The 25,854-nt window shown below is 45.6% G+C and overlaps 1 protein-coding gene across 1 annotated transcript in view; it reads right to left on the bottom strand.

Moving 5' to 3' along the window:
* Nucleotides 1–690: 690 nt before the first annotated feature.
* Nucleotides 691–25,854, bottom strand: part of ANKRD35 (ankyrin repeat domain 35) — a 29,470-nt gene continuing 4,306 nt past the window's right edge. The window contains exons 2-14 of the mRNA XM_056819313.1: nucleotides 18,778–18,908; nucleotides 17,938–18,026; nucleotides 17,548–17,612; nucleotides 14,578–14,635; nucleotides 14,327–14,397; nucleotides 13,893–13,999; nucleotides 12,738–12,922; nucleotides 7,945–7,982; nucleotides 5,768–7,615; nucleotides 4,523–4,612; nucleotides 4,079–4,144; nucleotides 1,426–1,523; nucleotides 691–911 (exon numbers count right to left, since the gene is read on the bottom strand). Coding sequence (XP_056675291.1) covers nucleotides 1,464–1,523; nucleotides 4,079–4,144; nucleotides 4,523–4,612; nucleotides 5,768–7,615; nucleotides 7,945–7,982; nucleotides 12,738–12,922; nucleotides 13,893–13,999; nucleotides 14,327–14,397; nucleotides 14,578–14,635; nucleotides 17,548–17,612; nucleotides 17,938–18,026; nucleotides 18,778–18,908 — 2,808 coding nt within the window. The 3' untranslated portion in view covers nucleotides 691–911; nucleotides 1,426–1,463. The remainder of the gene's footprint in view (nucleotides 912–1,425; nucleotides 1,524–4,078; nucleotides 4,145–4,522; nucleotides 4,613–5,767; nucleotides 7,616–7,944; nucleotides 7,983–12,737; nucleotides 12,923–13,892; nucleotides 14,000–14,326; nucleotides 14,398–14,577; nucleotides 14,636–17,547; nucleotides 17,613–17,937; nucleotides 18,027–18,777; nucleotides 18,909–25,854) is intronic.

Here is a 25,854-nt window from a genome sequence, read left to right on the forward strand (position 1 = left end):
CCATCAGATGATAGACCCGGGCCCATGATTTTATTGGTATCAGAAAATGCTAAGAAATGACCTCTTCTAATACAGGTCCGCACCTTTTCTTGCATTTTTGACTGAAGAGAATAGTCTAGGGGACTGAAAATTTCAGTGATTTGCCTAAGATTCACTTGACTGGGATATCAAAGATGGAACTTGAACCCACATCTTTGTGAATTCAAAGCCAGCTTCCTATCCCACCTATATCATCTTGCCTCCATCAGAGAAACCAGAATTGGAAGAATTCAACTGTAGGACCAACCTCCAAGGCCACTCAGTATTTCTCCTCTCATCCAGCAGCCTGGTTGCTTTGGGAGTAATTCATAAAAAGGGGTGGTAGTAGAAGTCTTTATAGAATAAAGGAAACTTGTCCTGGCTGAAAAAAGAACTGCTTGGGGGAAAGGAGAGGTCCCCACCAGGTCCATACTTCACAGTTTCGAATATAACCTAGCTTTCTACCCCTTTACACATTAGATAAAAAGCTTATGTCAACTTGATGCCCCTAATGAGAAGAGATTGTCATTATCTTCATATGAAATAGTGTTGGGAAGAGGAAAGGTCCTCCCCAGGGGTGAGAGGCCATTTGGGTCTAATTCCAAAGAGAGCTAGGAGATGTCTACCCTTCTACCACCCCCACACCGGCCCCAGATGGAAAAAGCAATGAGATCCAACACCATACTGGCTCCTGCTTTATTTTCCACAAAGATGGTTTCCTCCATGTTGTTTGCTTTTTTTTTTTCTGGTTCCATCAGTCCTGGCATCTGAGGTTGAGCTTCTCAGATCTGGGGTCTTCCAGGTTAGGGAAGCCCAGCCCACACCACTGCTATCGGCCAGCCCCACCACCACACCAAGGCCATGGTTCTGGTCTCTGATGCTGCTCTTGCCTTCTGTAAAAAAGAAGAGGCCATTAAGAAGGAAATGTACATTCTAGGCTTCTCAGTCCCCATATACCCCACATCAAGTGCTCAAAGGAGACCCCATATATGTGAACTAGTCCACTTTGCTTAGAAACAGAGGAATGAAATGAATGTGGGGTGGAAAACAAATTGAGGGAATTGGGAATCTCCAGCATTCTTGGATTGTACCATGGGAGTTATCACCCCCATCAATTGCTACCCCCCCTTTAACTGACCATGAGTTTATACTAACTTCTCCACCAGGAAGGACTCCCCTCAGATGACTTCTTGAACTCTCTCCACAGTTAGCCAATCACTCTGTTTCCATTAATCCCACCCCCCCCCCCTTAGATCGGCTCTCCAAAAGTCTCTTCAATCTTAGTCACTCACAAGGAACCAGAGGCAAAAAGGAAGGGGGACCTCTACTGAAACTTCATCTTCCAAATTCTCTTCTCTTTCCAGCCCCTCTCTTCCCTACACCTTCATAATTATCACTAAAACTCACAGCAGAGAAGTCGCTCATCCAGCATCATCCATCGGAACTCACTCCTGCATCTTGAGAATCCGAAGCAAGATCTTGTATACATCCTGTTCCATATAGCCCTGTGCACACAAGGAAGATGGGAGACATGAATGGAGCTGAAGCAAAGGAGGTAGAATAAATAAGAAAGTGGGCAACCTACGTATCCCTCCTTCCCAGAAGTCAGACCCAAGACACCCTAATGGGAGTAAATTGGTTCCAGTTAGCACTGAAGCAGAGAGGCAAAGGGACTAAAGGAAGGGTAAAGAACAAAAAAGTTTGTTCCTAGTAAAACAAGGATGCCCATTATCACCTCTATTATTTAACATTGTACTAGAAACACTAACAGTAGCAATTAGAGAAGAAAAAGAAATTAAAGGCATTAAAATAGGCAAGGAGGAGACCAAGTTATCACTCTTTGTGGATGACATGATGGTTTACTTAAAGAATCTTAGAGAATCAACCAAAAAGCTAGTTGAAATAATCAACAACTTTAGCAAAGTTGCAGGATACAAAATAAACCCACATAAGTCATCAGCTTTTCTATATATCTCCAACACAGCTCAGCAGCAAAAACTAGAAAGAGAAATCCCATTCAAAATCACCTTAGACAAAATAAAATACCTAGGAATCTACCTCCCGAGACAAACACAGGAACTATATGAACACAACTACAAAACACTCTCCACACAACTAAAATTAGCCTTGAGCAATTGGAAAAGCATTAACTGCTCATAGGTAGGATGAGCCAATATAATAAAAATGACCATCCTACCCAAACTTATCTATTTAGTGCCATACCCATTGAACTTCCAAAAATTTTTTTTTACAGAATTAGAAAAAAACCATAACAAAGTTCATTTGGAAGAACAAAGGATCAAGGATATCCAGGGAAATTTAAAAAAAATACAAAGGAAGGGGGCCTTGCAGTCCCAGATCTCAAACTATATTATAAAGCAGTAGTCATCAAAACAATTTGGTACTGGCTAAGAGACAGAAAGGAGGATCAGTGGAATAGACTTGGGGTAAGTGACCTCAGCAAGACAGTCTATGACAAACCCAAAGACCCCAGCTTTTGGACAAAAATCCACTATTTGATAAACCTGCTGGGAAAACTGGAAGACAGTATGGGAGAGATTAGGTTTGGATCAACACCTCACACCCTATACCAAGATAAATTCAGAATGGGTGAATGACTTAAACATAAAGAAGGAAACTATAAGTAAATTAGGTGAACACAGAATAGTATACATGTCAGACCTTTGGGAAGGGAAAGATTTTAAAACCAAGCAAGACATAGAAAGAGTCACAAAATGTAAAATAAATAATTTTGATTGTAGCAAATTAAAAAGTTTTTGAACAAACAAAACCAATGCAACCAAAATCAGAAGGGAAGCAACAAATTGGGAAACAATCTTCATAACAAAAACCTCTGACAAAGATCTAATTACTCAAATTTATAAAGAGCTAAATCAATTATACAAAAAAATCAAGCCATTCTCCAATTGATAAATGGGCAAGGGACATGAATAGGCAGTTTTCAGCTAAAGAAATCAAAACTATTAATAAGCACATGAAAAAGTGCTCTACATCTCTTATAATCAGAGAGATGCAAATCAAAACAACTCTGAGGTATCACCTCACACCTAGCAGATTGGCTAACATGACAGCAAAGGATAGTAATGAATACTGGAGGGGATGTGGCAAAGTTGGGACATCAATTCATTGCTGGTGGAGTTGTGAACTGATCCAACCATTCTGGAGGGCAATTTGGAACTATGCCCAAAGGGCGATAAAGGACTGTCTGCCCTTTGACCCAGCCATAGCACTGCTGAGTTTGTACCCCAAAGAGATAAGGAAAAAGACATGTACAAGAATATTCATAGCTGCACTCTTTGTGGTGGCAAAAAACTGGAAAATGAGGGGATGCCCTTCAATTGGGGAATGGCTGAACAAATTGTGATATATGTTGGTGATGGAATACTATTGTGCTCAAAGGAATAATAAAGTGAAGGAATTCCATGGGGACTGGAATGACCTCCAGGAATTGATGCAGAGTGAGAGGAGCAGAACCAGGAGAACATTGTACACAGAGACTGATACACTGTGGTACAATCGAACGTAATGGACTTTTCCATTAGTGTCAATGCAATGTCCCTGAACAACCTGCAGGGATCAAGGAGAAAAAAACACTACCCACAAGCAGAGGACAAATGGTGGGAGTAAAAACACAGAGGAAAGGCAACAGCATGAATACAGGGGTGGAGGGGATATGAATGAAGAGAGACTCTGAATGAACACCCTAATGCAAAAACCAATAACATGGAAATGAATTCAGATTGAGGGCACATGTGACACCCAGAGTCACCAATGGGAGGGGTGGTGGGAGGGGGTGGGGGAAAGAAAATGGTCTTTGTTTCTAATTAATAATGTTTGAAAATGACCAAATAAAATAATGTTTAAAAGGAAAAAAAAAGTTTGTTCCAGAACCTGAAAAGAAGATGATTCAGAGAGAGAAAGGGTTGTTCCTCTTAAATACAAATAGATACACCACACAAACCACTGCATACCTTCCTATCAGGAGCCAGTAAACAGAGAAGCTCTCGAATACAGAATCCTGACCTGGTCATATGCTTACCCGAGCAGCATTAAGCAGATGGTTCCTATATGTGGAAATGATTTCCTGGTGGTTCTTCTGGGAATCCTGGGAATGAATATCAATGGATTGAATCTTACATCCCTTAAGGAATCTATTCCAAATCAATTCCACTCAAAATATGTACTTAGGAAGCACTCATTACCTGCAGAAAGCTATCATACCCTGGGAGTTCTGCTAAGACACAATGCCCCCCTTCCTAAATATTACAGCCTTAAGTAGGCACAACCACCCACTAATGACCATAATGGAAAATAATGTCCCTAATAACATAAGAGACATGGAAACAAAAAGCTAGCTGAGGTTATGGGCTGGCAGACACCAAATCCCAAGGATCAGTAAGGATCTACTCATCAGGGACTCTGCCCACAGTCTTACCAGTCCCCCTCAGCCTCCTTTTCAGAGTTCTCCAAAAGTATGACCTACCTGCAGCTGAAGCACCAGGTGGGTATTTTCCCCACGAACAGCAAGGACTTCAGCTGACATTTGCTCCAGTTTCTTCAGCAACTCTTTGATCTGGAGTCAGAGTTAGAAGAGGGAATCAATGCTGTCAACCCAGAACTCCCATTTCCTCCCTATCTCACTCCCACACACAAAAGGCATCAGATGCCTGCCTAATACAGACTACAGGGGCAGCTGGAGTGCCAGATCTAGATCAGGAGGGCCTGGGTTCAAATCTAGCCTCAGATGCTTCTTAGTTTTGTAACCTTGGGCAAGTCACTTAACCCCAATTGCTTAGCTCTTGCTGCTCTTTTGTCTTAAAATTGATACCAAGACAGAAGGTAAAGGTTTAAAAAATAAAATACCAACTATGCCTTGACAAACACCACCAAATAAGTAGAGACCAAAACACATGGAGAGGAAGTTAAGGTCCTTTTTCTTGGGTCCAGTTCATCCATCTGTGTCCCCTCCCTTCCTTGAAAGCCTGGCTCCAAACCTGCAGGAAGTCTTCTAGCTTAGCCCCACCTCATTTTGATCATTCCTTTAAACTTATGCACTCTGGGCTAAGATCAATTGCCATTTGTTTAGATGGTTTTCTGACATTCTTAAGTTGTTTCCCATACCGATCATCTGGGGTTATGGCAGCCCTTTCAAAGCCATCTAACTTGGGTTTGGTTTTTTCCTCGTGCAGGAGGTTGTGAACTCACTAAGGGAAGTTCTTAAGGGTTTAGGGTTTGCAAGTCAGTTGTTTTGGAATTCAGGACGCATTTCCCCTTAGAAACAATGCTAAAATGGTGGGTAGGTTCCCAGAGCCAACCCACAAAACGCCAGCATGTCATTTAAGCACGCAGAGATAGAGCTGGGACTTTAGAGATCATTTGGGGCGATTTCTTGATTTTTCTGAAGAAGAGCCTGAGGTCCAGCAGATTGTGACTTGCCTGGGGCAATGCTACGGGTCGGGGCATTTCCCACCACCATCCCAACAGAAGCCTTGCACTATGGATCCCTCCAGGTACACTCCCACCCTCCCAATACCCTCAGGAGAGGGACTAAATCTTCCATTTCTCCATCCTCCCTCTAACACCTTGCATGGCCGCTGTGGCCACCATTGGGATATCATCTGGCTCATTTATGAACAGAATCGGGTCAGTGGTTCTGCGCCTGCCTCAGGACCTTCAGCATCCTTAGCTCCAGGTCTCTGGAGCCCCCTGGCTGGCTCGGTCTTCTTACCTTGGCCTCCTTTTCCCTGCAGGCCGCAATGAGCTGGTCCATCTTCTCTTTGAGCACCTCACCAGCCTTCTCAAACTGCTCGGAGCGGCCCCTCATCTCCCTGGCCTGGCGCTCCTGCTCAGTGGCCCGGGCAGCCAGCTCCCGGCTGCGCCGCCGCTCCTCAGCCACAGCATCCCGCAGCTGCCCTGTCTCCTTGCAGGCGTTGTTGTACTTCTCCAGCACAGCCTTGAGCTCCTGGCCCCAGGACTGCGCCTGGGCCACTAGGGACGCCCGGCTCTTCTCCTGCTGCTTCAGGCTGACCGCTTCTCGCGCCCGCAGCTCGGCCACCTCCTCCGTGGCCTGGTACAGCAGCTGCTTCAGCTTCCCAATCTCCTGGCTCTTCCCCCCCATGGTGGCCTGCACAGCCCGAAGCTCCTCCTCCAGCTTGCCCAGGTCCTGCTCCAGGGCAGCGACCTGGGGGACAGCCTGGGGGGCCCCAGCGTCCTGGCAGCTGCCCTTCAGCCGCTGGTTTTCTCTCTCCAGGCTGGCCAGCTCCCGCTGCGCCTGGTCATATCTGGCCACCAGGGCTCCCACACAGGCCTGCAGCTCCTCCAGGGGGTCCGAGGTCGAGCCCTGGGGGCTCAGGTCAGGGGGCAATCGATCCCTCAGCCCCTGCAGGCCGGTGCTCTGGGCCTCCAGGCGCCTGCGGAGCTGCTCCGTGGCCTCCTTCTCGGCCGCCAGCTCCTCGGCCAGCAGCCCCACGCTGCTGCGCAGCTGCTGCAGCTGGCCCTGAGCCTCGGGCCTGGGCATGTATTCCCGCTGCAGCCGCTGGCCCAGAGCCTGCAGCTCCCCCTGCAGCCGCTGGCGCTCCCGGCCCAGCTGGCCCAGCTCCTCCAGCAGGTTACTGTTGCTCAGCCGCAGGGCAGACACCTCCTTCTCCAGCTGGCCCTTGGGCCCAGCTCCCTCCGGAGCTCCGAGGGGCTCCCCCCGGGCTTCCTGGGCCCTTTCCTCCTGGGCCTGGCCTTCTCTGGCTGGGCTTGTGGGCGAGGTGGCCTGGGCTTGGAGGGAAGCCCCCTCTGGGCACTCCGGGCTCTCCATATGCAGTCCGGCCTTGGCCCGATCCAGCCTGGCCAGCACCTGCTCTAGCCGGGCTTCCATCTTCTCCCAGGCAGCTGCCGCAGCCTCGGCCTGGCTGGTGCCCCAGACCCCTTTCCCTGCCGGTCTGCCCAGGACCCCTCGGGCAGCATCCTTGTCCCTCCACACCGCAGTCAGTTCCTCCCTCAGCTGCAGCAGGAGCTGACCCAGGGCCACCATGCCTGCCGGCTCAGCCCCGGGAGGCCTCCTCCTTTCCTCTCTCAGGGCAAGCGCTGGATCTCCACTTCCTTGGCCTGGTACGTCTGCCAGCTGCTCTCCCTTGGCCTTCCCCGGGACCTCCTCCACCGGACTCTGCCCCTCCGGCCGGGCCTTCCCCTGGCTTTCACGCTGGAGCCCTCCGGCCGCCTGGTGCTGTCTCTTCAGTTCTTGCACCTGTTCCACCAACAGGTCCAGGACACAGCTGTGCTCCATGCCATCCCCCCCAGGCCGCGGGCTGACTCCTTGCCCGCCTGGGTCTCTGGACTCCTTGGCCAAGAGCAGTCCCAGCTCCTGAACCTGCTCTCGCACACTGCTCTCCAGACCCTGGCAGGCTGTAGCCTGGCTCTTACACTCTTCTGCCTTTTTTACCAGCTCCTGCTCCAGCTGGGAGACTTTCTTCCTCTCTGCTTCATATTTCCTCCTCCATTCCTGAGGGCTGCACAGCTCCTTACCTCCTTCCTCTTTGTCATCCTCTTCCTCTGGCTCTGCTCTTATTGGGCAATTAGGTGGAGAGCCCTAGAATAAACACAGAGTGAGATGCAGCTCTGAAAGGGGGGCAACTCTATGGGTAAAGCTGGAAACAGGAGGCCTGGGTTCAAATCAGACTTTAGATACTTCTTGCTGGGTGACCCTGGGCAAGTCATTTAACCCCTACTGCCTAGCCCTTAGCACTCTTCTGCCTTTAGAACTCATACAGAGTATTGAATCTAAGACAGAAGAGAAATAAAGAATACATCCTAAAAGAAGTCCTTTCCCAAGCCCAGCCCTTGGATACCTTCCCACAGAGCCACTGGAGTAAGGTTGTCTGGGATATGGGGTTCAAAGGGAAAGGCTTTGCTTTTTACCTGAGATGACAGATCAGGATGTTGAGCCAGTCCTTGACCTGTCAGAAAACAACAGCTGTCATTTAGGTGGCACCTTTGGTTTACAGACTCTGACAAAGAACCAAAGTACCTCTCTGGAGCTTCCTCCCCCCAACAAGTGTAATGGCCCTTCTTCCTCATTAGAATGTGAACTCCTTGTGGGAGACACTGCCTTGGATTTTGTATCTGGATCCCTTAAAAAGTGCTTATAGCTCTCTGGTTGTTGTCCTCACCGTCAGACCTCCTGTTAGACCAAAAGATGGAGGACAAAGTCTCATCTAGACTTTGTATTTCTCCTAGCACTCAGAACTGTCCTGTCACACACTCGGGAAGTGTTTAATAAATATTTGCTGGCCTCAATACTACCACTGAAATTCTTGAGAAAGGACCTGCTCCAGGAAGTGTCCTTTCCTAAGAAGCATTGCCTTTCTCTTCGTTGATAATAATAATAATAATAATAATAATAATACCTAACTTTTACAGAAAGCTCTAAGATCTGGAAAGCCCTTCACGTTTACACATAATCTCAACTGATTCTCGAAACAACTCTTTGCGAGAGGGGCTGTTCTTACAGCTCTTTGCGAGAGGGGCTGTTCTTACAACTCTGAGAGAGGGGCTGTTCTTACAACTCTGAGAGAGGGGCTGTTCTTACAGCTCTTTGAGAGAGGGGCTGTTCTTACAGCTCTTTGAGAGAGGGGCTGTTCTTACAGCTCTTTGAGAGAGGGGCTGTTCTTATAGCTCTTTGAGAGAGGGGCTGTTCTTACAGCTCTGAGAGAGGGGTTGTTCTTACAGCTCTTTGAGAGAGGGGCTGTTCTTACAGCTCTTTGAGAGAGGGGCTGTTCTTATAGCTCTTTGAGAGAGGGGCTGTTCTTACAACTCTGAGAGAGGGGCTGTTCTTACAGCTCTTTGAGAGAGGGGCTGTTCTTACAGCTCTTTGAGAGAGGGGCTGTTCTTACAGCTCTTTGAGAGAGGGGCTGTTCTTACAGCTCTTTGAGAGAGGGGCTGTTCTTATAGCTCTTTGAGAGAGGGGCTGTTCTTACAGCTCTGAGAGAGGGGTTGTTCTTACAGCTCTTTGAGAGAGGGGCTGTTCTTACAGCTCTTTGAGAGAGGGGCTGTTCTTATAGCTCTTTGAGAGAGGGGCTGTTCTTACAGCTCTTTGAGAGAGGGGCTGTTCTTACAGCTCTTTGAGAGAGGGGCTGTTCTTATAGCTCTTTGAGAGAGGGGCTGTTCTTACAGCTCTGAGAGAGGGGTTGTTCTTACAGCTCTTTGAGAGAGGGGCTGTTCTTACAGCTCTTTGAGAGAGGGGCTGTTCTTATAGCTCTTTGAGAGAGGGGCTGTTCTTACAACTCTGAGAGAGGGGCTGTTCTTACAGCTCTTTGAGAGAGGGGCTGTTCTTACAGCTCTTTGAGAGAGGGGCTGTTCTTACAGCTCTTTGAGAGAGGGGCTGTTCTTACAGCTCTTTCAGAGAGGGGCTGTTCTTACAGCTCTTTCAGAGAGGGGCTGTTCTTACAACTCTGAGAGAGGGGTTGTTCTTACAGCTCTTTGAGAGAGGGGCTGTTCTTACAGCTCTTTGAGAGAGGGGCTGTTCTTACAGCTCTTTGAGAGAGGGGCTGTTCTTACAACTCTTTGAGAGAGGGGCTGTTCTTACAACTCTGAGAGAGGGGCTGTTCTTACAGCTCTTTGAGAGAGGGGCTGTTCTTACAACTCTGAGAGAGGGGCTGTTCTTACAACTCTGAGAGAGGGGCTGTTCTTACAGCTCTTTGAGAGAGGGGCTGTTCTTACAACTCTGAGAGAGGGGCTGTTCTTACAACTCTGAGAGAGGGGCTGTTCTTACAACTCTTTGAGAGAGGGGCTGTTCTTACAACTCTGAGAGAGGGGCTGTTCTTATAGCTCTTTGAGAGAGGGGCTGTTCTTACAACTCTGAGAGAGGGGCTGTTCTTACAACTCTGAGAGAGGGGCTGTTCTTACAACTCTTTGAGAGAGGGGCTGTTCTTACAGCTCTTTGAGAGAGGGGCTGTTCTTACAACTCTGAGAGAGGGGCTGTTCTTACAACTCTGAGAGAGGGGCTGTTCTTATAGCTCTTTGAGAGAGAGGCTGTTCTTACAGCTCTTTGAGAGAGGGGCTGTTCTTACAGCTCTTTGAGAGAGGGGCTGTTCTTACAGCTCTTTGAGAGAGGGGCTGTTCTTACAACTCTGAGAGAGGGGCTGTTCTTACAGCTCTTTGAGAGAGGGGCTGTTCTTACAACTCTGAGAGAGGGGTTGTTCTTACAGCTCTTTGAGAGAGGGGCTGTTCTTATAGCTCTTTGAGAGAGGGGCTGTTCTTACAACTCTGAGAGAGGGGCTGTTCTTACAGCTCTTTGAGAGAGGGGCTGTTCTTACAGCTCTTTGAGAGAGGGGCTGTTCTTACAGCTCTTTGAGAGAGGGGCTGTTCTTACAACTCTGAGAGAGGGGCTGTTCTTACAACTCTGAGAGAGGGGCTGTTCTTACAGCTCTTTGAGAGAGGGGCTGTTCTTACAACTCTGAGAGAGGGGCTGTTCTTACAACTCTGAGAGAGGGGCTGTTCTTACAACTCTTTGAGAGAGGGGCTGTTCTTACAACTCTGAGAGAGGGGCTGTTCTTACAACTCTTTGAGAGAGGGGCTGTTCTTACAGCTCTTTGAGAGAGGGGCTGTTCTTACAACTCTGAGAGAGGGGCTGTTCTTACAACTCTGAGAGAGGGGCTGTTCTTATAGCTCTTTGAGAGAGAGGCTGTTCTTACAGCTCTTTGAGAGAGGGGCTGTTCTTACAGCTCTTTGAGAGAGGGGCTGTTCTTACAGCTCTTTGAGAGAGGGGCTGTTCTTACAGCTCTTTGAAAGAGGGGCTGTTCTTACAACTCTGAGAGAGGGGCTGTTCTTACAGCTCTTTGAGAGAGGGGCTGTTCTTACAACTCTGAGAGAGGGGCTGTTCTTACAGCTCTTTGAGAGAGGGGCTGTTCTTACAGCTCTTTGAGAGAGGGGCTGTTCTTACAACTCTGAGAGAGGGGCTGTTCTTACAACTCTGAGAGAGGGGCTGTTCTTACAACTCTGAGAGAGGGGCTGTTCTTACAACTCTGAGAGAGGGGCTGTTCTTACAACTCTGAGAGAGGGGCTGTTCTTATAGCTCTTTGAGAGAGAGGCTGTTCTTACAGCTCTTTGAGAGAGGGGCTGTTCTTACAGCTCTTTGAGAGAGGGGCTGTTCTTACAACTCTGAGAGAGGGGCTGTTCTTACAACTCTGAGAGAGGGACTGTTCTTACAGCTCTTTGAGAGAGGGGCTGTTCTTACAACTCTGAGAGAGGGGCTGTTCTTACAACTCTGAGAGAGGGGTTGTTCTTACAACTCTGAGAGAGGGGCTGTTCTTATAGCTCTTTGAGAGAGAGGCTGTTCTTACAGCTCTTTGAGAGAGGGGCTATTCTTACAGCTCTTTGAGAGAGGGGCTGTTCTTACAGCTCTTTGAGAGAGGGGCTGTTCTTACAACTCTGAGAGAGGGGCTGTTCTTACAACTCTGAGAGAGGGGCTGTTCTTACAGCTTTTTGAGAGAGGGGTTGTTCTTACAACTCTGAGAGAGGGGCTGTTCTTACAGCTCTTTGAGAGAGGGGCTGTTCTTACAGCTCTTTGAGAGAGGGGCTGTTCTTAAAACTCTGAGAGCGGGGCTGTTCTTACAACTCTTTGAGACAGGGGCTGTTCTTACAGCTCTTTGAGAGAGGGGCTGTTCTTACAGCTCTTTGAGAGGGGGCTGTTCTTACAACTCTGAGAGAGGGGCTGTTCTTACAACTCTTTGATACAGGGGCTGTTCTTACAGCTCTTTGAGAGAGGGGCTGTTCTTACAGCTCTTTGAGAGGGGGCTGTTCTTACTGCTCTTTGAGAGAGGGGCTGTTCTTACAGCTCTTTGAGAGAGGGGCTATTCTTACAACTCTGAGAGAGGGGCTGTTCTTACAACTCTGAGAGAGGGGCTGTTCTTATAGCTCTTTGAGAGAGGGGTTGTTCTTACAGCACTTTGAGAGAGGGGCTGTTCTTACAACTCTTTGAAAGAGGGGTTGTTTTACAACTCTGAGAGAGGAGCTGTTCTTACAACTCTTTGAGACAGGGGCTGTTCTTATCCCCTTTTGCACATGACTGAACTGAGAATTGCCCAGAGGCATACAGCTAGATTCCAAGACAGAATTTGAACTCAGGTCTTCCTGACTCTAGGTTTCCCATTTTATCCATTCATCATACCACCTAGCGACCTCAAACCAGAGCTGTATTGTAAATCCCCACCTAAGGAGACTGTCCTAACAATGAAGGCTTAGGTAGCTGGGGCTTTATGGACTTGCATTTTGCCCAGAGATAGTCTTAGTCAGAGTTGCCCACAGGAGAGTCAGGGCTTCCTTAAATAATTATGTAGCTTTGCCCTTTGGAATGTGGCATGCTCACTTTTTCATCCTAAAAGGATAAAGTCCTGACCTCAGACACTTCCTAGCTGTGTGACCCTGGGCAAGTCACTTAACCCTAGCCCTTACCAGTCTTCTGCCTTGGAACCAATACCTGATTCTAAGATGGAAGGTAAGGTTTGTTTGTTTTTTTTTTTTAAAGAATAAAATAAAATAAAAATGGCAGTAATAAATCATGTGAATATAATGTTGCTATGACTTTGAAAGGGAAGGATGTTCTAGGAGGAATCTTCAAAGCCACCAATAAAGCCACAAAGGCTTAGGAATTCGGTGAGAATTGGTTTGAGGATGGGGAGTGACAGGGGAAGATTAGGTCTAGCTTGTCTCACCTCCACGCTGGCGGCGATTCAGAGCCTGACGGAGCAGCCTCCACAGTTCCTTGTCTTGGGTGCGCAGAGCATAGTACAAGGCATCATGGCCCATGCAGTCCACAGCCCCTACATCTGCCCCGTGGCTCAAGAGCAGTTCTGCCACCTCTGCACTCCCCTTCTCACAGGCCAGGATCAGAGCTGATCTGTGGGGTGCAGAGGGATGTGTCAGACAATTGATTTTTGGAGCCCTGGCTCTTACTGACTCTACTGATCATCCAGAAGCTTCCCTGGTTTCCTTCAAGTCTCCGTTAAAGACCCACCTTCTCCAAGGCTTTAATCTTTCCCAGTCTGTAACCTTAGTGCCTTCCCTCTGAGATTACCCCCAACTTATGATATAGACACCTATAGGGATAGATATATAAACTCTAGTTATAGATATCTTGTTTCTATATCTTTGCCTGTTTTCTCCACCATTAGACTGCAAGCTCCCTGAGAACAAGTTTATTTTTTGCCTTTTTCCTTATCCCCAGAACTTAGTACAGTGCCTGGCACATGCTGTTATTCAGTCATTTCAGTCGTTTATGACTCTTTGTATCCCTGTTTGGGGTTTTCTTGGCAAAGACCCTGGAGTGATTTGCCATTTCCTTCTTCAGCTCATTTGACAGAGGAAGAAATGGAAGGCAAGTAGAGTTAAGTGACTTGCCTAAGGTCACACAGCTAGTAAGTATCTGAGGCTAGATTTGAATTTAGTTCTTCCTGACTCCAGGTGCAATATTCTATCCAATGCCCCCCACCTGGCACATAGTAGATGTTTAATAAATGCTTGTTGACTGCCTGACTGGCTGATGGGGTGGGGGTCATACCAGCCTTGTGGCAAAGCCTTTGGACTTGACCAATAGGCCTGGATAGTTGTGGCAAAGAGCAGGGCATAAGGATCAGTAGTTGAAGGGGATAAGGACACAAGGCACAAGAATTATTTTCCTGATCCTCCCCAAGGGAAAAAAAAGCACAGCTTAGCCATGCAACTGAGGCAGGAAAAATTTCCCATATATATACACACACATGCATGCCCCCCTTTCCCACCATCACACCTGTTGGCACAAGAGACAGGACGATGGGGCCTGAAATCTGGTTTGGAGAAAAATTGGGGGAAGGTTGGGGCTGGGGGCTCACTTGTCTTCTTTGTCTGTGACGTTAACCCGGGCACCTCTCTGCAAGAGCTGGGCACAGATGGCAGCATGACCACCCAGTGATGCAATCATCAGAGGAGTCCTTCCATCCTACATAGGTGGGGAATGGGGACAGCTAAGAGAGCCAGGAAATACCAGAGGCTGAGCCTATCTCCTCCCTCCTCCTGCCAACATCCCCGCTACCAACAACTTGATGGGAAGGAGGGGAGCAGGCACTCCCTACTCCCTCATTGCAAATAGAGATCCATAGCATTTCCCCCTGAATTGCCTGAGGAACATGGAGTTTTGACCCCTCTAGCAAGGGATGAACAAGTCCAAGGCATTGAATTTAGTGTATTGGTCCTCCAAACTAATTGTGTTCAAAGATAGCAACTCCTCTCTTGAAGGCATTCTCCAGGCTCCACAGGGGACACTCACATTATCGAGAACATCCAGAAAAGCTTCATGATCACAAAGGAGCAATACACTAGAGGCGCAGCCAGATGACGCTGGTTTATGTGGGATTAAAGAAGAGTTTGAGTCAAGAGGAGGACCCATTGGCATAAAGGCACACAACCCAGCTTAATCCAGATTCCTAGAAGGACCCTCTCCTTCTTCTGTCCCGACACCAGTCATCACCACCGCCCTACACACATCCACTCCTATCCCTCAGGATCCCCAACACTCACCAGCCCAGTGTAGGGGGCTTCGGTTTTCTCCATCCACTGCATCTTCATTGGCACCGTGCTAGGAAATGTCAAAATAGAATTGGCATGACCCCTATAGACAACCCTCCCATCCATCACCACCACCAACCATCTCCCTACTCTAAGTCAAAAATTATGGATGCGAAAATGGAGAAAACAAAACCCTAAGGAGCCAGCTACGGACAGTCTAGTATGGTACAATCCAGAAAAAGATCAGGATATACAACAAAAACAAATTTTAGTACAAATAGCAATTGTGTCCACTGCTGGGACTTCAGGGTTCATAGCCATAACTGGGACACTAGAAAGGAACTTCAAAGAGACAGTATCAACATTTTCCCAACAGCCTCTACCATTTTGACTTTTCTGGGGTTGCTTTACAAGTTCATCTTAATGCTCTTTCATGTTTCTGCTCCCCAGCTAGGTCATCAGCCCCCAATGGACAAACACTATGTCTTTTCAAAGATCACCAACAAACTCTTCATCACCAAACATAATGATCATCCTCTTGGGCTTCCCAACAGCACTTGACACTGGGGACCACCACTTTCCTTGGCATATTCTCTTCTCTCTTGGCTTTAGAGATAGCATTCTTTCTTGGCTCTCTTCCTCTTTCCCTAGTTTTTCACTTTCTGGCTTCAATTTCTCCTCTTCCCAACTCCTAAGAGTACATCTCGACCGTCTGACTTTAGTCCTCTTCTCTTTCCATACTCCCTCCTTTGGCAAATTTATTAATTCCCATGACTTTATCCATTACTGTTCTGTGAAGATGCCTCCCTTCTGTGTACTTCCAGTCCAGACCTCTCCTCTGAGCTCCATTTCTCTGTCTCTCATTGCCTGCTTTTTTCAAATCACTGCGGTAGGTGCTGGAAATTTGAAAACATACTAGTCTTCAAGGAGCTTATATTCTACTAGGAGACTATGACACGTTCATAAGTATATGCAATATATATATAAAGAAAGTCAAGAGGAAGGGAATGCTACAAACTAAGGACTGGAGGGAGATTTATCAGCTTACATAATTGGCAGCATGGTGGAAAGCACACTGACCCTGGATTAAAAACTCACTTCAGGGGCAGTAGATAGAGAGCTAGGCCTAGAAATGGGAAGTCCTGGGTTCAAATTTGACCTCAGATATTTTCTAGCTATGTGACCCTGGGCAAGTCATTTAACTCCCTTACCTAGCTTTTACTGATCTTCTGCCTTGGAACTAATGTTTAGTATGGGTTCTAAGATAGAAGGTAAAGAATTTTTTTTAAATCCCACTTGATGTGACTACCTGTGTGATCTTGGGCAAGTAACTTCCCCAACATGGGTATCAGTTTCCCCATCTGTAAAATGAGATGGTTGAACTTTTCTGGTTAGCCTCTAAATGGCTTCTGAAGTCCCTTTAGGTCTTTGATCCTATGATAGTCATTCACATCTCTTTCTCATGTTCAAAATCTTGGAGTTGGTGGCAGCTAGGTGACTCAATGGACCAAGGACCAAGCTTGGAGATGGGAGGTTCTAGGTTCAAATTTAGTCTCATATACTCCCTAACCGTGTGACCCTAGGCAAGTCACTGAACCCCCATTGTTTAGGTCTTACTGCTCTTCTGCCTTGGAATCAATGCACAGTACTGATTATAATAAATCTATCAATTTGATAGATCTATGATGATATTGATAGATTCTATCAATAATAATAGATAGAAGGTAAGGGTTTAAAAAAATCTTGGTGTTATCTTTACTTTTTATCCATTCTTTTATCATTTTAACTGGATATTAATCAGTTATCACTGGCTGGTCAATTCTAACTCTTGCATCTTCCCATCTTCTCTATTCCCACAGCCCCCAAGGCAATATGGGCCCTCACCAACCACCTAGACTATTATAAAAGCCTCTTAACAAGCCTTCCTGCCTCCATTCTCTCCTCTGTTAACACATACTGTTGTTTAGTTGTATCTGACTCTTCATGACCCCATTTGGGGTTTTCTTGGCAAAAACACTGGAGTCGTTTGCCATTTCTTCTCCAACTGATTTGACAGATCAAGAAACTGAGGTAAGTAGCATTAAGTGACTTAAGGTCACACAGCTAGTAATATCTGAGGTTAAATTTGAACCCAGGACCTCCCATCTCCGAGCCTGGTCCTCAATCCATTGTGCCACATAGCTGCCCTCTATCCACATGAAGAAGGCTGGTCCTGCCCCTGCTCTACTCAAGAATTTTCAGTAGCTCCCTATTTATCTTTTTAATAAAGTCCATATTCTTTTGCCTGGCATTTAAAGCCCTCCACCAGCTTGCCCAACCCCTGGCTCTCCAGTCTTATGCTATTCTTTTCTCCATGCTCAAGCTAGACTAGACCATTTAATCACATTCTATACTTCCCTTCCTTCATATCTTTGCTCAGTTTCCTATGCCTGAAATGTCTTCTATCTCCATTTTCATTTGCTGAATTCCTACCTATCCTTTAGAGCCCCATTCAAATCTCGCCTCTGCTCTGAAGCCTTCCCAGATACTCCAGTTAATATTGAACTTTTCTTCCCATAATATCATAGAGCATTTTGTTTTGTAGCTCCGGATATACATAGAATTTTGTAGTTATTGGTTTCACATTTTATGCCCTTCTATTGACTGGAAGATCCCATGAGGGAGCTGGTAAACCATGCCAAGTTCTGTCATTTTCCCTCTCTGACATGTACCCCCAGTATGATAACACAGGAGGTGTTCGATAAATGCTGGTTTATACATAGTGACGTACTACCCTCAGGAAGCGCTCCTGAGCATCACGAGAATGTGCCCACTCTGCTTGGTGAGGACTGCCCCAAGCTAAGGGAACAGCTAGTTGTGGATCTGGTGGAACAGTCCTATGAGGCAAAGTTGGATGACACCCTCCCTGCACCCCCATGATCCCACCTGCAAATCTGTAGTCTCTACCCCAAGAGGAGTAGCATCTTGGGGTTTTCTCCATACCTGTAGCAGGACCTTGACACACTGAGGCTGGCAAGAAATAGTGGCCAAGTGCAGGGCGGTGCTTCCTGGAAAGAGAGATGGGGAGAGGGACCCACACAGCCCTGGTGACTCACAGGGAGGGAGAGCAAAGACGCACAGATAATCAGAGGGAGATTAGACAGAACAGCTTACAGCGACATAAGGCCAGAAATTCCTGTTCCCCCAGTGGCTGGGTCCTTGCTGTGGGGTGAGGGTGAGTCACACCTAACTTTATGGGGAGAGCCCCTGTAGGGACGCTGGCTAAGGCATGTGACGGAAACCATACTGGGGCCTGTGGTCAGAAGCTCTCGTGGGTCCCAAAGGCTCTCCTCTCAAGGAGAGGGCAAATGGAAAAATCTCTCTGGAACTCACCATCCTCATTCTTGCTGTTGATTTCGGCCCCATTCGTCAAGAGTATACTCAGGCACTCCGTCAACCCTTTGGATGCTGCTAGGTGGAACCTGGCCAGACCAAAGGAAGAGAAGGATAAGGTGGCTGGAGGGGAGCCAAGAAGTGACCCATTCTCGATAACCCACCATCCCCTATCACCGCCTCCCTAACCCATCACTCCGATTCTAAACTGGTTGCCCCAGAAAGGGATGGCAATTGGCCAAAAGATCTCATAGAAGAAGGAGACAGAGGCAGAGAGAGAAGCCAGAATTCCTGTTCCCGAGTAGCCTCAAACAACTCAGGGGATTAAAAAGGGAACTGAAGTCATTGCTTCCTACTAAATTGGGCACAGGAGAAATCCAGAGACCCATCTGAAGATGGGCAAGCAGCTAGAGTGAGCAAATCAGGTATCCAAAGGCATTCTGGCAACAGGAGAATGATACCAGTCTACCCTACCACCTCCAAATTCACTTCATCTGAATTTGTAACTTCAAATCCGTTCATCCTTCTGTTTTCCCAAAGAACAAATACCACCTTCTATTTAACTGGTGTGTTATTTTAGCATTGATTTAGTCGTTATGCCCTCTCTATGTCTATCTGTCAACTCCCAGTCTCTTCGAATTTATGCTCCTGATGGGCAGGTTCCATATTTAGGGAATTTACCTTGTACGTGTATATGATCCTGGATGCTCCTTTAGATGAAAAAAGAGGGAGCCGATTCCAGGTTATTGGCTTGCCCTAACCCCTCTCCCATCTTCTAGAGAGGAACAGGAGCTGGGAAGGGGGACAAGAAATCCTGGAGCTTCAGGAGGACTTACTTACGGGGACTGGCCGTGAGAGTCGAGCTTGGTGGGACGGGCAGTCTTCTTGCGGGTCAGGGCAGACACCCGATTCACGTCTCCCCGCTGCACTGCTTCCAGGAGTTTCTGGTCTCGGCGGTTCCATTTCTCCACCTGTCCCAGAATTGTACGATGAGGGTGGGGAAGGAATTGGAGGAGCAGAAGAGAGGGGAACAAAATGGGATGTTGGGATAGGGTGCCAATTACAAAAAGTCTGCCCAATATAAAATAATTGCCAGGGCCAACCTTTGGCAAAATTATGGAGGATGTGGTTTGTGTTTTATCATCATCATCATCATCATCATCACGACCTCTTCCCCTTTTCTTCCACCGTCACTGTAGATGCACAGTTGATGGAGAACTGAGAACCACTGTAGATTGATGTCTTTCCATTTGATGTAGTTTACATTGTAGCATCGTTTTATGTAGTAAAGCTTTTTATTTACACGATCTGGTTACTGTGACGTAGATAAAGCTACTGTCCTCATTTTACAGATAAGGACACTGAGGCCAGGAGACGACTTGACTTGCCAAAGACATTTCGCTAGTACTTGGTAGACCTGGGACTCTAAACTAGGTCTTCTCACCACACACCCAGGGCTTTCTCTATTCATTACACAACTCTTTTGGGCTCCACCTCTCCCCTAATGGACTTTGGTAATCTTTCACTCCTTAAGAGGTGGACATAGCCCCAGGTGCTGGCTTCCTAAGGAGGTATCTCCCTGCCTGCTCCCCTCCCTCCTAGCTGAAGCCTCCCAGTTCTTATCTTTTTCTCTAGCCAAATTGTCAGCCTACTAAGGTGATGTGCAAATGGGAGAAAGAGAGAGTACCAACTCAGTACCGCAGGAGGCAGGAGAACAGAACCCCTGAAGACAATGTCTTTTTTTTAAAAGCAATTTAATTGGTTGTAAGCTTTTTTTTTTTTAAACCTTACTTTCCATCTTAGAATAAACACTCAGTATCCATTCCAAGGCAGAAGAACAAATGCTAGGCAATTGGGACCTGCCCAGAGTCACACTGCTAGGAAATGTCCGAGGCCAGATTTGAACCTAGGACCTCTCATCTTTCATTATTTAAAATTATTTTTTTAATTTATTATTTAAAAGGAATGCACTCAGGGAACATTTCTGACCACACAGGAAAGGAAAGGGGCTTGAAAGGTGCTTCTGAGCAAGCTAATACAGGGCCAAGACAAGCTTCACTCTCTGCTCCCCTATGAGAAATAGCTAGTTGATGAACCTGAAGTCAGGAAGATCTGAGTTCAAATTTGACCACAGGCATTCACGAGTAATGTGCATCAAGTTGCTTAACTGCTCCAAGCCTCAGTTTCCCCATCTGAAAAATGGGAGTGGCACAAGTGTCTACCTGCCTTGGTTGTCTTGAGAATAAAATTAAATGATGTTTACAAAGTTTGAGGCAGTTGATAGGACACTAGGCCTGGAATGAGGAAGACCTGAGTTAAAATCTAGACTCAACACTTTTTAGTTGTGTGTTCCTGGAAATGTCACTTAACCTCAGTTTCCCCAAATGCAAAGTAGAGATAATAACAGCATCTACCTCCCACAATTATTGTGAGTATCCAATAAGATAATATCTGTAAAGTGCAAAGCACAATACCTGGCTCATAGAAGGTACCATATAAATGATTATTTCCTTTCTCCCAAAGTGCTTTGCAAACCTTAAAATATCAACCAAATGCTAGTTATTATTTTTTTTATTAAGAGCTATGGGTAGCAACATAACCTTGAGATGAACAGCATAGGAGTGGTTGATTTGAAAATAATAAGTGCTGGGGGCAGCTAGGGACTTGGAGTCAGGAAGACTTGGGTTCAAATTTGGCCTCAGACACGTCCTAGCTGTGTGGCTTTGGGCAAGTCATTTAACACCAATTGCTCAGCCCCTGCTCTTTTGTCTTAGAGTCCAAGATAGAAAGTAGGAGTTAAAATAATTTTAAATGTTTATTCAATGGGCTTTTTACATTTAATTTTTCCTTTGTTCATTGAATGCTCAGTCACAGAGCAATCCTCTTAGACCCTACTCCTTTCTCCTCCACCTCTCCCCCCCAATCTGTCAGACCTTTCAGAGACAAACTGGGATAACCCGCCTAAATTCTTGGCTTGGATCCACTCCAGTTTGGGGCTAGCTTGCTCCAGTACTGATTTGCACTGTCAGTTCTCCAAAAGGTAAACTAAGGCATAATAGTTTGCCCTCGGTCACAGATAATTACTGATGACCAAATCCCTGGTTCCCACCCTGTTTTGCTTTGTTTTTTGTTTTTTTTTTTTGTTTTAATTTCCCATCTCTAACCATTTGTCTAACCCCTAGTCTATTCCCTGGGCCATTCCCCCTACTGCACCCTGGTGTCCTAGTAACGACAAACAAAAGGCAGGGATAGGTTCTTGGCTAAGCCTGGGCAGGTGACAGAGAAGCTCAGCACTCCTCTCCCCTCTCTTCCACCAGCTGTCCCAGACTACAGCCACGCCTGCCACGTATTGTTCTTCCTCGAGAGTTTTGGTGAACATCATCACGGAAAGTGGCAGCAGGCGTCAATTACAGAGAAGGGAGAAAACAGCCCGGGCTACCCGCCCCAGAGAAGCCACCTCTGACTCCTACCTGGCTTCCTCAGGTCTAGAGTTATTCACTAATGGACACAGATGGAGGAATTTCTCAGCTGGTTCTGCTGTCAACTTTTCAATAGGAAGGATGCCCTAATCACAGGAGGCATTCAAGATAAGTGAATCGAAATTCATATTATGCCACCTTACACTTATATCCTCCACGACATCCTTTTATTTTTTTTAACCCTCACCTTCTGTTTTAGAATCAATACTAAGTATCAATTCCAAAGTAGAAGAGCAATAAGGGCCAGGGAATTGGAGTTAAGTGACTTGCCCAGGGTCACCCAGCTAGGAAGTATCTGAGGCCACATTTGAACCCAGGACCTTTCATCTCCAGGACTGTCTCTCTACTCACCGAGCCACCTAGTTACCCCTCTACTGCATTCTTTTTTTTTTAGTACATAGTGTTGCAATGTACATTACAATTTTCTTTTCCCTTATATTTATTTACACTAATTATATTCTTTGATTCATTTAATTCATTTATATCTTCATCAACCTAATTAGCATTATTTTCATTTATACTCAACTTATCCCTTAATTCAATTACAGGTTATTGCAACAATAGATAGATTAATTGATAGTGATATATTTTGTTTTTACATAATCCAAGTTCCCCCCCTGCCTACTTCCCCTTCCCTTTCCCAGAAAGTCACAGATAACACAGATTTTTTAATTTTTATTTTTTAAAGAAAAAAGACAGGGGCAGTTAAGTGGCTCAGTGGATTGAGAGCCAGGACCAGAGATGGGAGGTCCTGGGTTCAAATATGACTTCAGACACTTCCTAGCTGTGTGACCCTGGGCAAGTCACTTAACCCCCATTGCCTAGCTCTTACCATTCTTCCCCCTTAGAACCAATATACAGTATTTATTCTAAGACAGAAGGTAATATTTAAAAAAGAAAAAAGGAGACGGGGTGTCCGGATGGAGGCAGGAATCAGTAAAACTGATCAATACAAAGAAAAAATTGACAAGATATTCAATGTTCCACATCTGTGGACTACTCATCTCTACCAAGTAGCTTCCACTTTTGCCCTGATGCCCAACCCTGGCACTGAGGTGATCTGGGTTCTTGGAGGCTCTGCCAGAAAGACACAAGCTCTGGCAAGCCCTACCAAGCTGGAGGGGCGAGGACCAACAAGAGCCTACTCAAGTTTGGAGAGGCTCATTCATTAACAGAAGTTTGGCTGCCATGGGAGGAAGGAGAGATGGGGCGGGGGTTCCCGTTTAGGGTTTGCGGTTTTTTGTTTTTTGCCTCATCACGTTGTAGAAAAGTTGGAGATTTGGAATCAGCATTAATTTTGAAAAAGAGACCAAGATCATAAAAACATAGATTTTTTTGAAGTATTAAAAAAAAAACCTAAAGTGACACACACATCAATGACTTTAAGTTTTGTTTTTAAACCCTCTCCTTCTGTCTTTGTAACAATTCTAAGAAAGAAGGGCAAGGATTAGGCAAATTGGGTTAAGTGACTTGCCCAGGGTCATACAGCTAGGAAGTGTCTAAGAACACCCTTGAACCTAAGTCCTCCAGACTTGGCACTCTATCCACTGTGCCACCTAGTTTTGAAAATATTTTCCCACCTCCTGCTCAGCTTCCCAACCACCCTATGAATAGATAAAAGGAGATAATGATACCTGCCCCAACAGATGAGTTCTGCTCTCCCTGAGAGGTGGTACCATACCAATTATTCTTTGAGTGATATGAAAACTTCCCCTTACTCCAACTCCTAACAATGAATGGACTTGTCCAGGGACTAGAATCCAGGGGTTCTGACATCTAATCATTGGTCCGTACTAGTTTCCGATTTTATAATGCTTATAAGGGGTTAATTTTGGAAGCCATTCAGAACAAAGCAGAACCCTGCTCCGATAACTTCTTTTCTCGGAGACCCCTTGAGGAAAAGGTCTTCTACACATCATGGCACAAATTCTTAGAGGTGACATGATTCAGACCTTTGGAGCAGCTAGGTAGCTCAGTGGAGAAAGTAATTGGCTTGGAGTTAGGAGACCTGGGTTCAAATCTAGCTCTAGATATTTCCTAGCTCTGTGACCCTGAAAGTCACTAAACCCCAATTGTCTAGCCTTTGTAGCTCTTTTGTCTTAGAACTGATGCTAAGATAGAAGGTAAGTGTTAAAAAGCACTCCAATTTTGGAGTCAGGAGACCCTTTAGGGTCAAATCCCAAAGCCACACTTTGGGTGACCTCAGGTAAATCCCTTTACTTCTCTAAGTTTCAGTGTTCTCATTTTTAAAATAAATGAGTTGTACTAAGAGTCAGATTAAATTGTAATTGGGGAGCAGCTAGGTGGCTCAGCAGATAGAGTTGGGAAGACCTGGGTTCAAATTTAGCCTCAGAAACTTCCTAGGTGTGTGACCCTGGGCAAGTCACTTAACTCCAGTTGCCTAGCCCTTGACCGTGGAACTGATATTTATATTGATTCTAAGACAGACAATAGTGGTTTAAAAATGGAATTGGGAAATATATGGCAAAATAAATAAAAATGCAATAGGATGAGACATAAAACATATATTTTAAAAACCCATACCTTCCATTTGAGAATCAATACTAAGTATTATTTTAAAGGCAGAAGAGCAATAAGGGATATGCAATTGGGAGTAAGTGGCTTGCTCAGAGTCACATAGCTAGGAAGCATCTGAGGCTAGATTCAAACCCAGGACCTCCCATTTCTAGGCCTGGTTCTTAATCTACTGAGCCACCTCACTGCTGCCCCAACAAAGCATTTAAAACTAAGTCAGTGGGAACCCACAGGGATGCTTATGTATGGATTAGCAGCCAGTTTCTATTTAAGTTTGCATTAGATGTCCTCTAAAGTATCTTCCAGTCCTATAATTTTGATTCAGTCAGCTTGGCAAAATAAGGCAAGTGGAGTATAAGTCCTGATTTTCCCAGGCAGTGATAGCAGAAGTGCGTTATCAACTATTTTCAAGGGCCAAGACATCCATAGGAAAGGAGCTAGGGAAAGTCCCCACCATGAAGCACTCCCTACAGCTGACTATAGCCTGAATTTTCCAAGGGAAGTTACTTCCCACTCCTTGTTGGGATTAAATAAATTAATGTACACGGGGTTCATTATGAACTTAAAAATACCCTACAAATGTCAGCTGTCGTGATTTTGATGGACATTTGCTGGAATGAGTCAAGAAGATGCTGTAACTCCTCAGGCCAGAAAGATTGGATCAGGGCATTCATCACAGCGAAATTGAATTAGTTTCCTTTTTTTCCCTTCCTTCCTTCCTTCCTTCCTTCCTTCCTTCCTTCCTTCCTTCCTTCCTTCCTTCCTTCCTTCCTTCCTTCCTTCCTTCCTTCCTTCCTTCCTTCCTTCCTTCCTTTCTTCCTTCCTTCCTTCCTTCCTTCCTTCCTTCCTTCCTTCCTTCCTTCCTTCCTTCCTTCCTTCCTTCCTTCCTCCCTCTCTCCTTCCCTCCCATCTTCTTTCTTTCTTTCTTTCTTTCTTTCTTTCTTTCTTTCTTTCTTTCTTTCTTTCTTTCTTTCTTTCTTTCTTTCTTTCTTTCTTTCTTTCTTTCTTTCTTTCTTTCTTTCTTTCTTTCTTTCTTTCTTTCTTTCTTTCTTCCTTTCCTTCCTGAAATATGAATTCTAAGACAGAAGAATAACAAGGACTAGGCAATTGAGTGAAGTGACTTGCCCAAGGTTACACAGTTAGGAAGAGTTTGAGACCAGATTTGACCACAATCCTCCTGACTTAAGTTTGGCACTCTATCCACTGTGCTACCTAGCCGCCCCTTGGGTATGTTCATTTCAAAGAATAATTCAGCCTGGCAGTGTCCATGGTGATGATTAATAAACTGCTTCTCAGCAGTTACCCAACCAAACCAATACCATACTTACTTGCTTGTTTCAGCTCTCATTTGTTTCCTATCATTTCCCTATACTCAAATTCACTATATGTTAAAATTCTTTTCTCCCGTCACTGTTTTGCCTAGAGTGGATATTCTTAAATCCCTTATCAGACATCTAGAATGAGATTGTTATTAGGAAAAGTTGAGTGTTTTTTTTTCACTTATGTTCATAATGTGGTATCTGTTTTCATATAGAGAGCATGTTTCCAAAATTTTTTTCTTTTGAACTAATGGGAAAGAACTATGTACCTGATTGCTACTTTCTTGTGTTTTTTTTTTCCATACATGAACTTTGGGATCCTTGACATTTTTAATTCAGTTCTCTAAATCAATTAGGTGGCACAGTGGATAGAGTACAAGTCTGGAGTCAGGAAGACTCATCTTCCTGAATTCAAATCCAGTTTCAGATATTTATCAGCTGGGTGACCCTAAGCAAGTCACTTAACCCTGTTGGCCTTGGTTTTCTCATTTGCCAAATGAGCTAGAGAAGGAATTGGCAAACCACTATTTTTACCAAGAAAACCCCAGGTCATGAAGAGTTAAACATTATTAAAAATGACTCAA

The sequence above is a fragment of the Monodelphis domestica genome, chromosome 2 (genome assembly GCF_027887165.1).
Source record: "Monodelphis domestica isolate mMonDom1 chromosome 2, mMonDom1.pri, whole genome shotgun sequence".
NCBI classification, from domain to species: domain Eukaryota; kingdom Metazoa; phylum Chordata; class Mammalia; order Didelphimorphia; family Didelphidae; genus Monodelphis; species Monodelphis domestica.